The following is a 13,317-nucleotide window of genomic DNA, read 5'->3' on the forward strand; positions in this document are numbered from 1 at the left end:
ATTCAATCTTTCCATCCGGATATCAAATCCTCGGGAAAGACAGAGGGAGGAGAGGGGGAGGAGGAGTTGCACTGCTCATTAAAAACCAGTGGGGGTTTGAGAAAATGGAAGGAATGGATGGCACGGGCGAAAGGGACTACTTAGTAGGAACAATCCAGTCTGAGGGACATAAGGTGATAATTGCAGTAATGTACAACCCACCACAGAACTGCAGAAGGCCAAGAGAAGAATACGATGAGAGCAACAGAGCAATGGTCGACACACTAGCCGAGGTGGCCAGGAGAGCACACATGGGGGGAGCAAAGTTACTAGTTATGGGTGATTTCAATCACAAGGAGATTGACTGGGAAAACCTGGAGCCCCATGGGGGTCCCGAAACATGGAGAGCCAAGATGATGGATGTGGTACTGGAAAACCTCATGCATCAACATGTTAGAGACACTACCAGAGAGAGAGGAGAGGATGAACCAGCAAGACTGGACCTTGTATTCACCTTGAGTAGTTCTGACATCGAGGATATCATGTATGAAAGGCCCCTGGGAGCTAGTGATCATGTGGTTCTGTGCTTCGACTACATAGTTGAGCTCCAAGTGGAGAGAGCAGCAGGAATAGGGTGGGAAAAACCAAACTACAAAAGGGGGAACTACTCAGGCTTGAGGAACTTCTTTCAAGACATTCAGTGGGAGAGGGAACTGACAGGAAAACCAGTACAAGAAATGATGGACTATGTGGCAACAAAATGCAAGGAGGCAGAGGAGAGGTTTGTTCCCAAGGGAAACAGAAATAATGGGAAGAACAGAACGAGTCCTTGGTTCACCCAAAGGTGTAGGGAGGCAAAAACTAGATGTACTAGAGAATGGAAAAGGTACAGAAGACAGAGAACTCAGGAAAATAAAGAGATTAGCCGAAGAGCCAGAAACGAATATGCACAGATAAGAAGGGAGGCTCAGCGGCAATACGAAAATGACATAGCATCGAAAGTCAAGACTGACCCGAAGCTGTTGTACAGCCACATCAGGAGGAAAACAACATTCAAGGACCAGGTAATCAGACTGAGGAAGGGTGATGGGGAATTCACAAGAAACGACCGGGAGGTATGTCAGGAGCTCAACACAAGATTTAAAGAAGTATTTACAGTGGAAACCAGTAGGACTCCAGGAAATCAGAGCAGGGGGGTGCACCAGCAAGTGCTGGATGAGGTACATATAACCAAGGAGGAGGTGAAGAAGCTGCTATGCGAACTTGACACCTCAAAGGCGATGGGACCAGACATCATCTCTCCGTGGGTCCTTAAAGAGGGAGCAGAGACATTGTGTGTACCATTAACAAAGATCTTCAACACATCATTTGAAACTGGGCAACTCCCCGAGGTATGGAAGATGGCAAATGTAGTCCCAATTTTTAAAAAGGGAGACAGACATGAGGCACTAAACTACAGACCTGTATCACTAACGTGTATAGTATGCAAGGTCATGGAGAAGATCATCAGGAGGAGAGTGGTGGAGCACCTGGAAAGAAACAAGTGTATAATTGACAACCAGCATGGTTTCAGGGAGGGAAAATCCTGTGTCACAAACCTATTAGAGTTTTATGACAAGGTGACAGAAGTAAGACAAGAGAGAGAGGGGTGGATCGACTGCATTTTTTTGGACTGCAAGAAGGCCTTCGACACAGTTCCTCACAAGAGGTTACTGCAAAAGCTAGAGGATCAGGCACACATAACAGGAAAGGCACTGCAATGGATAAGAGAATACCTTACAGGGAGGCAACAACGAGTCATGGTACGTGACGAGGTGTCAAAATGGGCGCCTGTGACAAGCGGAGTTCCACAAGGGTCAGTCCTAGGACCTGTGCTGTTCTTGGTATATGTGAATGACATAACGGAAGGGATAGACTCAGAAGTGTCCTTGTTTGCGGACGATGTGAAGTTAATGAGAAGAATCAAATCGGATGAGGATCAGGCAGGACTACAAAGAGACCTGGACAGGCTACAAGCCTGGTCCAGCAACTGGCTCCTTGAGTTTAACCCCGCCAAATGCAAAGTCATGAAGATTGGGGAAGGGCAAAGAAGACCGCAGACACAATATAGTTTAGATGGCCAAAGTCTGCAAACCTCACTTAAGGAAAAAGATCTGGGGGTGAGTATAACACCGAGCATATCTCCTGAGGCGCACATCAATCAGATAACTGCTGCAGCATACGGGCGCCTGGCAAACCTACGGATAGCGTTCCGATACCTCAGTAAGGAGTCGTTCAAGACTCTGTATACCATTTACGTCAGGCCCATACTGGAGTATGCAGCATCAGTTTGGAATCCACACCTAGTCAAGCACGTCAAGAAATTAGAGAAAGTGCAAAGGTTTGCAACAAGACTAGTCCCAGAGCTACGGGGATTGTACTACGAAGAAAGGTTGAGGGAAATCGGCCTGACGACACTGGAGGCCAGGGGGGTCAGGGGAGACATGATAACGACATATAAAATACTGCGCGGAATAGACGAGGTGGACAAAGACGGGATGTTCCAGAGATGGGACACAGACACAAGAGGTCACAATTGGAAGTTGAAGACTCAGATGAATCAAAGGGATGTTAGGAAGTATTTCTTCAGTCATAGAGTAGTCAAGCCGTGGAATAGCCTAGAAAGTGAAGTAGTGGAGGCGGGAACCATACATAGTTTTAAGGTGAGGTATGATAAAGCTCATGGAGCAGGGAGAGAGAGGACCTAGTAGCAATCAGTGAAGAGGCGGGGCCAAGAGCTATGACTTGACCCCTGCAACCACAAATAGGTGAGTACACACACACACATACACACTACCTTCACTTCCTAGGGTAAAAATAAATTTCACATGATACCATTCTTTCTTCTTCTTTCAACAAACCGGCCGTATCCCACCGAGGCAGGGTGGCCCCAAAAGAGAAACAAAAGTTTCTCTCTTTAAATTTACTAATTTATACAGGAGAAGGGGTTACTAGCCTCTTGCTCCTGGCATTTTAGTCGCCCCTTACAACACTCATAGCTTACAGAGGAAGAATTTTGTTCCACTTCCCCATGGAGGTAAGAGGAAATAAACAAGAACAAAAACTAGTAAGAAAATAGAAGAAAACCCAGAGGGGTGTGTATATATATGCTTGTACATGTATGTGTAGTGTGACCTAAGTGTAAGTAGAAGTAGCAAGACGTACCTGAAACCTTGCATGTTTATGAGACAGAAAAATGGACACCAACAATCCTATCATCATGTAAAACAATTACAGGCTTTCGTTTTACACTCACTTGGCAGGACGGTAGTACCTCTCTGGCCGGTTGCTGTCTACCAACCTACTACTTAGGATGATACCATTCATATTAACATAAAATTCATGTCTGCAGCAGTGCTTGACAGGTAAAATGGCATCATTATCACTTAAAAAATTTTCAAAGAAAATAGACAGAATGCTCCCTTTAATTTTGTGTTATTGCAGTTGCAGGTCTAATATCACCTGTCAGTAACAGCAGCACAGATGGGCCTTGCATATCTTCACCTCAAGATAACTACCTGGAGATGGCTAGCCCTTCTGAGCGCACCAGTGTTGCTCTTGGTTCCCATCCAGAGCGAGGGGCTTATCTATGTATGGATAGAATTCAGTCCCAAGCACATGGAGGCTCATCTCATGAAAACTCTGGATATTTGTCAATGGGGCCCCTTAATTCCCCTGGATCTATTCTTCCTGCCTGGCTGTCTCATTCCTCTAGTCAGGTAATAGATACCTGTGTAATTTAATGGATTTCTTTTCTGTAAATTTTTATAGCTAAGTTTGATACACCGGTGAAACACTCACTAGGTAAGGGAATATAGGAAAATGAAAAGAAGCTGAATTGAAAGGTGAAGGATTAACACACAGAAGAGTTGGGGTTTGAACCCATGGTGAGTTATTCCTAAGACTGGCTCATCCATTCTGACAACTGAAGCAATGGAATTGGCCTAAAATAGGACTTAGATTTGGTGAAATCAATGGTCTATAAATTCTATTGAGACTTCTAGCTTTGTGCCAGCTTAATTCCATAAGTTTTTCTCAAATTTCGTACTTCTGGTGTCATTATCTTCTGAAAACAATTCTCTGGCATTTCATAAGATTTTTTTTTGTGTGTGTGGGGGGGGGGGGGATTATTGGACCATGAGAACAAGTTTCAGATCAGGAGTCTGGACCCTGAAGGGGTCCAGATGTGACCCACTTCTCTCAGATACCACCTAGGTTCCTATTTATTATTAGGTGAACAGGCATAAGGAAACATACCCAGCATCATCACCAGCCTCAGGAATGAACTGGTCATTTAGTTGAGCTGAAAATTTTACCACTCGGGTCACAAGCAGTATTAAGAATCATAGCAGTGTGTTTAGTGTTTATGTATTAGAGGTAATGCTTGATGTGTGTCAACACACAGTAATTACATAATAAAATTTGTTGCCTTTCAGAGCAGATGTAACAATTAAGGAGCAAAAGTGATACCTATTTTATAAGAAAAAGTGATTTAGTTAAACTCTGTCTGATTTTCAGGTATCTTCACCACCACAGTCTGCTTGCCATTCACGTATCTCCAGTCTGGTAGATGACACCACTGACAGTTACCTGTCCATGGTACCTGGAGGTCAAGTAGGGGACATTGGTGCTGGTGAGAGCAGTGCTCAAGACCGTTCAGATGGCTACTTAGATATGACTCCCACGCCTGCTGTTCCTACGCCCATTCCTTATAGCCCATCTGATGGTATGATTTTCATGTTGGATATTCCAATAAGCTGTTCAGTTACTATATTACTAATAGTACAGGCTGAGAGTGATCTATGTAATTTGTAGTAAGTGGCTAGAATTTGTTAGGCAAATCTAGTACAAATTTTACTAACTAATTTCTCTCTCCCACCAAGGTAGGGTGATTCAGAAAAAAATGGAAAAGCATTTACCATCATTAATTCAATCACTATCTAACCTGAATTATGCTAATATTACAGTTCAGATTATCCTTTGACTGCAACATCCCTGCCCCTCCTTCAGAGTGCAAAAGCCACCCTTCCCTCTTCCGGAACTCAAGTCCTGGATGAATAATTGAGCAAAATCTGTTGCGCTAAGTTCTGTAGTACATTTTCCTTGATCTATTGTTAAGCTGATAATGTCCAAAGTTAGATCTTTTGAATTGTTTGGAAAAATTTAATCAATAATAAATGTTTGAGAAAACAACTATTGACACTACAAATCCTACAAAATGTCTAGAAATTATCAATATCTTATGAATATCTTTTAATGCAGGTTGTTTCTCACAAAGGCAGGGATATTTTTTTTTTTTTTTAACAAGTCGGCCGTCTCCCACCGAGGCAGGGTGACCCAAAAAGAAAGAAATAAAGGAATATCTGATAATATTAAATGAATTTTATCATTCTGGAGAACATACACTTGATCCCTACATGACATTAGCATGTATTTGACACCTCGTCTCTCAGAATGACCCCCCCTCAAAGAAGTTATCACCTGTGACCCCTAACTCTGGCAAAGAAAACTTCTCAAGAAATCTCTTACATAACTGTTACTCTATATACATTGATGTCTATACACAAATGCACTTTGCCAGAAAAGAATTACATGACCCAAGTTGAGTTGGGTATAACAACTAAAGATTTCATTTCTGTTGAATTCTTAACCATCTTGATGGCATATGACTCCTTAAAAATGACTGATATTGTGTGATCCTAAATGCTCTGAACTTGCATATTGTAGTGACTTAAAAAGCATGCTCATTGGTGAGGCTGCATATAGATTTTTTTTTTTAACAAGTCAGCCATCTCCCACTGAGGCAGGGTGACCCAAAAAGAAAGAAAATCCCCTAAAAGAAAATTCTTTCATCATCAATCAACGCTTTCACCTCACTCATACATAATCACTGTTTTTGCAGAGGTGCGCAGAATACAACAGTTTAGAACATATACGTATGAAGATACACAACATATCCCCCCAAACTGCCAATATCCCAAACCACTCCTTTAAAGTGCAGGCATTGCTCTTCCCATTTCCAAGACTCTAGTCCAGCTATATAAAAATAACCGGTTTCCCTGAATCCCTTCACTAAATATTACCCTGCTCACACTCCAACAGCTCATCAGGTCCCAAATACTATTCGTCTCCATTCACTCCTATCTAACACGCTCATGCACGCTTGCTGGAAGTCCAAGCCCCTCGCCCACAAAACTGCCTTTACCCTCTCCTTCCAACCTCTTCGAGGACGACCCCTACCCCGCTTTCCTTCCCTTACAGATTTATATGCTCTCCATGTCATTCTACTTTGATCCATTCTCTCGGAATGACCAAACTACCTCAACAACCCCTCTTCAGCCCTCTGACTAATATTTTTATTAACTCCACACCTTCTCCTAATTTCCACACTCTGAATTTTCTGCATAATATTTACACCACACATTACCCTTAGACAGGACATCTCCACTGCCTCCAACCTCTCCTCGCTGCAGCATTTACAACCCAAGCTTCACACCCATGTAAGAGTGTTGGTACCACTATACTTTCATACATTCCTGTCTTTGCCTCCATAGATAACGTTTTTTGTCTCCACATACACCTCAACGCACCACTCACCTTTTTTCCTTCATCAGTTCTGTGATTAATCTCATCCTTCACAAATCCATCCACTGACACGTCAATTCTCAAATATCTGAAAACATTCACTTCTTCCATACTCCTCCTCTCTAATTTGATATCCAATTTTTCTTTATCTAAATCATTTGATACCCTCATCACCTTACTCTTTTTCTGTGTTCACTTTCAACTTTCTACCTTTACACAAACTCCTAAACTCGTCCACTAACCTTTGCAGTTTTTCTTTAGAATCTCCCACAAGCACAGTATCAGCAAAAAGTAACTGTGTCAATTCCCATTTTGTATTTGATTCCCCATAATTTAATCCCACCCATCTCCCAAAAACCCTAGCATTTGCTTCTTTTACAACCCCATCTATAAATATATTAAACAACCATGTTAACATTACACATCCCTGTCTAGGACCTACTTTTACCGGGAAGTAGTCTCCCTCTATTCTACACACACTAATCTGAGCCTCACTATCCTCATAAAAAATGCCTTACAGCATTTACTAGCTTACCACCTATTCCATATACAGTGGTCCCTCGTTTTTCGTAGTTAATCTGTTCCTGGAGTTGCTACTATTATCGAAATCTATGATTTGCGAATCAATTTTCCCCATAAGAAATAATGTAAATACAATTAATCCGTTCCTGACACCCAGAAGTATTAAAACAAAAATTTTTTTTACATGAAATATAGATGTAGTACATAAACAATACAATGAGAAATGATGAATGAAACATTAACAGCATAACACTTACCTTTATTGGAGATTCTTCTTAGTGTATGGGAGACTGGAGGAGGAGGAGAGAGATTGGATTGTTTACAGTTTGGAAGGGGAATCCCCTTCCAGAAACACCTCAGGCACCAATTGCTTTTCTGGGGTTGCTTCTCTTCTCTGTTTCTTAATGCCACTAGGACCACCTTGAGAGTCACTGGAGTCCTGTCTCACAAAATAACTGTGGAGAGAGCTCTGTTTCTGGCGTCTCTTTAACACTTCCCTAAAATGGCCCAAGACTTTGTCACTGTACATGTTGCCAACATGGCTTGCAACAGCCTTGTCAGGGTGATGTTTCTCCATAAATCTTTCCATCTTACCCCACATAGCAAAAATCTCTTTAATTTCTGAAGAAGGCACCTTCTTCCATCTCTCTTCTTCCTCCTCTGCAGCAAGATTCTAAGCTGCGATCTGTTGCTGTTCCTGCTGAAGCTCTTGCAGCTCCTCAGTGGTGAGCTCTTCTTTACCACAGGCTTGGCACTAGGAGCTTTCATTGGAGCCATGGTAGCTTATTTAGTACTTGCAAGCACTAAAATGAGTGGAATATTATAAAATATTTCGTAGGAGCACGTGAGGGGACCTTCACTCACTGGTAAACAATGCCAGACTGGCTGGTTAGGGAGGCTGCCCCGGCTCACACCGTGCGTACACGTCCCGGACGAACTACTATTCGCGAGTCAACCTATGATTAGCGAGCCCATGTTTATACGAAAATATTCCTATGATTTCCGAAATCTATGATTCCCGAGAACTACGAAAAGCGAGGGACCACTGTACCTGCAAAATCTGCCACATTGCTCCCCTATCGACTCTATCATATGCCTTTTCTAAATCTATAAGTGCAGTGAAAACTTCCATACCTTTATCTAAATACTGTTCACATATATGCTTCATCTAGGTAGTAGGTTGGTAGACAGCAACTGCCCAGGGAGGTACTACCGTCCTGCCAAGTGAGTGTAAAACGAAAGCCCGTAATTGTTTTACATGATGGTAGGATTGCTGGTGTCCATTTTTCTGTCTCATAAACATGCAAGGTTTCAGGTATGTCTTGCAATTTGTACTTACACTTAGGTCACACTACACATACATGTACAAGCATATGTATACACACCCCTCTGGGTTTTCTTCTATTTTCTTACTAGTTCTTGTTCTTGTTTATTTCCTCTTATCTCCATGGCGAAGTGGAACAGAATTCTTCCTCCGTAAGCCATGCTTGTTGTAAGAGGCGACTAGAATGCCAGGAGCAAGGGGCTAGTAACCCCTTCTCCTGTATATATTACTAAATGTGAAAGGAGAAACTTTTGTTTTTCCTTTTGGGCCACCCCGCCTCGGTGGGATACAGCCGGTGTGTTGAAAGAAAAGACTTAGGTCATGCTACACATACATGTACAAGCATATAAATACACACCCCTTTGGGTTTTCTTCTATGTTTTTACTAGTTCTTGTTTTTGTTTATTTCCTCTTACCTCCATGGGGAAGTGGAACAGCATTCTTCCTCCGTAAGCCATGCATGTTGTAAGAGGCGACTAAAATGAGAGGAGCAAGATGCTAGTAACCCCTTCTCCTGTATATGTTACTAAATGTAAAAGAAGAAATTTTCTTTTTTCTTTTTGGGCCACCCCGCCTCGGTGGGGTATGGCCGGTGTGTTGAAAGAAAGACATATATATACTTCAATGTAAACACTTGTTCTACACATCCCCTACCCACTCTAAAACCTCCTTGCTCATCCACAATCCTTCATTCTGTTTTACCTCTAATTCTTTCAGTAATAACCCTACCATACACTTTTCCTGGTATACTCAGTAAACTAATTCCTCTCTAATTTTTACAATCTCTTTTGTTTCCCTTCCATATAAAGGAACTATACATGCTCTCTGCCAGTCCTTAGGTATCTTCCCCTCTTCATACATTTATTAAACAAAAATACTACCCACTCAAACACTATGTCCCCCCCTGCTTTTAACATTTCTCTCATGATCCCGTCAGTTCCAGTTGCTTTACCCCCTTTCATTCTGTGTAATGCCTCAGGCACCTCCCCCCACACTCACATCCTGCTCTTCTTCACTCCTAAAAGATGGTATACCTCCCTGGCCAGTGCATGAAATTACTGCCTCCCTTTCTTCATCGACATTTAAAAGTTCCTCAAAATATTCCCGTCATTTACCCAATACCTCTATCTCCCCTACTCTGTTTTTAACTGACAAATCCATTTGTTCCCTATGCTTTCTTAACATGTTTAACTCTCCCACTCTATCATCTGCTCTCCTTTTGCACTCTCTCATCACTCTCTTCACCTTTCTTTTACTCTCCATATACTCTGCTCTTCTTATAACACTTCTGCTTTCTAAAAACCTCGCATAAGCTACCTTTTTCTCTTTTATCTCTTTCATCATTCCACCAATCACTCCTCTTTCCTCCTGCACCCACCCTCCTATAACCACAAACTTCTGCCCCACATTCTAATACTGCATTTTTAAAACTATTCCAACCCTCTTCAACCCTCCCCCCCCACTACTCATACTTGCACTAGCCCACCTTTCTGCCAATATGTACAGTAGGGCCCCGCTTTACGGCATTCCTCTAATATGACGATGTCAAATTATGACCAAAATTTGCTATATGGCAAGCTGTCTTTCAAATATGGCACACCCCACCCGGTTTGTTTACGTTCTCGGTGACCACATCTATTATGTCAGGAAACCTTCCAAAATTTCAAGTGTTTTAAAGTTACTGCATATTTTATATGTACTCTGATAATTATACTTAGTGTACCTGTACCTAAATGTACTTACACACTGTGCTGGTGTGCAGGTACACATTAAAATCACTAAGTCTCTCTACTAATGATGCCAATACTATGTAATAATAATTACTCTTGGGCACATTAAATGTCTTACTTTACATTAATACAGGCATTTTCATTAATCCATCTATGATATTTTCTTCAAAATTATATATGAAACCCGTTACATAGCATATAAACATGATACATACACTCACAGAATAAAAATTGATGTAAATATGAGATTTGTTTACAAAGCGGCTGTGTAGGTAGTGTCGGAAGAATTACGTTTTCTCAAGTCAAACTGGGGGATAACTGTAGAAAAATATTCTTTTTGTATGCCTTCACTCTATATATAGCAATTCATGACCCTTGTGGGTTTAGTGCTTTTTATTATGATAATAATAATAATAATAATGTCTTCATTCACTCTAAAAATGGTGTGTTGCTGTTTGTTTATTCTGTACTAACTTGTACAACTTGTACACAATGTAAGAGTATTTATATTTTGATGTAATTATTATTATAATAAAAAAAATACAGGTACCATCTGACTTACGACCGAGTTCAGTTCCGAGAAACCGGTCGTAAGTCGAAATGGACATAAATCGAACCTTACTACTGAATATCAGCATCACATTTTTATAAAGGGGTAGCAGTAATGTTGAAGGATCAGTTATGGAAGGAGAAAAGAGAATATGAATATGTAAATTCAAGAATTGTGTGGATTAAAGTAAAGGTTGGATGCGAAAAGTGGGTCATAATAAGCCTGTATGCACCTGGAGAAGAGAGGAATGTAGAGGAGAGAGAGAGATTTTGGGAGATGTTAAGTGAATGTATAGGAGCCTTTGAACCAAGTGAGAGAATAATTGTGGTAGGGGACCTGAATGCTAAAGTAGGAGAAACTTTTAGAGAGGGTGTGGTAGGTAAGTTTGGGGTGCCAGGTGTAAATGATAATGGGACCCCTTTGATTGAACTTTGTATAGAAAGGGGTTTAGTTATAGGTAATACATATTTTAAGAAAAAGAGGATAAATAAGTATACAAGATATGATGTAGGGTGAAATGACAGTAGTTTGTTGGATTATGTATTGATAGATAAAAGACTGTTGAGTAGACTTCAGGATGTACATGTTTATAGAGGGGCCACAGATATATCAGATCACTTTCTAGTTGTAGCTACACTGAGAGTAAAAGGTGGATGGGATACAAGGAGAATAGAAGCATCAGGGAAGAGAGAGGTGAAGGTTTATAAACTAAAAGAGGAGGCAGTTAGGGTAAGATATAAACAGCTATTGGAGGATAGATGGGCTAATGAGAGCATAGGCAATGGGGTCGAAGAGGTATGGGGTAGGTTTAAAAATGTAGTGTTAGAGTGTTCAGCAGAAGTTTGTGGTTACAGGAAAGTATCTGCAGGAGGGAAGAGGAGCGATTGGTGGAATGATGATGTAAAGAGAGTAGTAAGGGAGAAAAGGTTAGCATATGAGAAGTTTTTACAAAGTAGAAGTGATGCAAGGAAGGAAGAGTATATGGAGAAAAAGAGAGAGGTTAAGAGAGTGGTGAAGCAATGTAAAAAGAGAGCAAATGAGAGAGTGGGTGAGATGTTATCAACAAATTTTGTTGAAAATAAGAAAAAGTTTTGGAGTGAGATTAACAAGTTGAGGAAGCCTAGAGAACAAATGGATTTGTCAGTTAAAAATAGGAGAGTAGAGTTATTAAATGGAGAGTTAGAGGTATTGGGAAGATGGAGGGAATATTTTGAGGAATTGTTAAATGTTGATGAAGTTAGGGAAGCTGTGATTTCGTGTATAGGGCAAGGAGGAATAACATCTTGTAGGAGTGAGGAAGAGCCAGTTGTGAGTGTGGGGGAAGTTCGTGAGGCAGTAGGTAAAAATGAAAGGGGGTAAGGCAGCCGGTATTGATGGGATAAAGATAGAAATGTTAAAAGCAGGTGGGGATACAGTTTTGGAGTGGTTGGTGCAATTATTTAATAAATGTATGGAAGAGGGTAAGGTACCTAGGGATTGGCAGAGAGCATGCATAGTTCCTTTGTTTAAAGGCAAAGGGGACAAAAGAGAGTGCAAAAAATATAGGGGGATAAGTCTGTTGAGTATACCTGGTAAAGTGTATGGTAAAGTTATTATTGAAAGAATTAAGAGTAAGACAGAAAATAGGATAGCAGATGAACAAGGAGACTTTAGGAAAGGTAGGGGGTGTGTGGACCAGGTGTTTACAGTGAAACATATAATTGAACAGTATTTAGATAAGGCTAAAGAGGTCTTTGTGGCATTTATGGATTTGGAAAAGGCGTATGACAGGGTGGATAGGGGGCAATGTGGCAGATGTTGCAGGTGTATGGTGTAGGAGGTAGGTTACTGAAAGCAGTGAAGAGTTTTTACGAGGATAGTGAGGCTCAAGTTAGAGTATGTAGGAAAGAGGGAAATTATTTCCCAGTAAAAGTAGGCCTTAGACAAGGATGTGTGATGTCACCGTTGTTGTTTAATATATTTATAGATGGGGTTGTAAGAGAAGTAAATGCGAGGGTCTTGGCAAGAGGCGTGGAGTTAAAAGATGAAGAATCACACAAAGTGGGAGTTGTCACAGTTGCTCTTTGCTGATGACACTGTGCTCTTGGGAGATTCTGAAGAGAAGTTGCAGAGATTGGTGGATGAATTTGGTAGGGTGTGCAAAAGAAGAAAATTAAAAGTGAATACAGGAAAGAGTAAGGTTATGAGGATAACAAAAAGATTAGGTGATGAAAGATTGGATATCAGATTGGAGGGAGAGAGTATGGAGGAGGTGAATGTATTCAGATATTTGGGAGTGGACGTGTCAGCGGATGGGTCTATGAAAGATGAGATGAATCATAGAATTGATGAGGGGAAAAGGGGTGAGTGGTGCACTTAGGAGTCTGTGGAGACAAAGAACTTTGTCCTTGGAGGCAAAGAGGGGAATGTATGAGAGTATAGTTTTACCAACGCTCTTATATGGGTGTGAAGCATGGGTGATGAATGTTGCAGCGAGGAGAAGGCTGGAGGCAGTGGAGATGTCATGTCTGAGGGCAATGTGTGGTGTGAATATAATGCAGAGAATTTGTAGTTTGGAAGTGAGGAGGAGGTGCGAGATTACCAAAACT

General features: G+C 41.2%; 1 protein-coding gene across 1 annotated transcript in view; it reads left to right on the forward strand.

Moving 5' to 3' along the window:
- The window catches only part of chico (insulin receptor substrate 1 chico), a gene marked incomplete in the record, with an annotated part of 785,196 nt that overhangs the window by 624,284 nt on the left and 147,595 nt on the right, over positions 1 to 13,317 (forward strand). Inside the window, 2 exon segments of the mRNA XM_053781624.2 lie at positions 3,463 to 3,737; positions 4,537 to 4,744. Of these exon segments, the coding sequence (XP_053637599.1) occupies positions 3,463 to 3,737; positions 4,537 to 4,744 (483 nt within the window).

The sequence above is a fragment of the Cherax quadricarinatus genome, chromosome 6, assembly GCF_038502225.1.
Source record: "Cherax quadricarinatus isolate ZL_2023a chromosome 6, ASM3850222v1, whole genome shotgun sequence".
Taxonomy (NCBI): Eukaryota; Metazoa; Arthropoda; class Malacostraca; order Decapoda; family Parastacidae; genus Cherax; species Cherax quadricarinatus.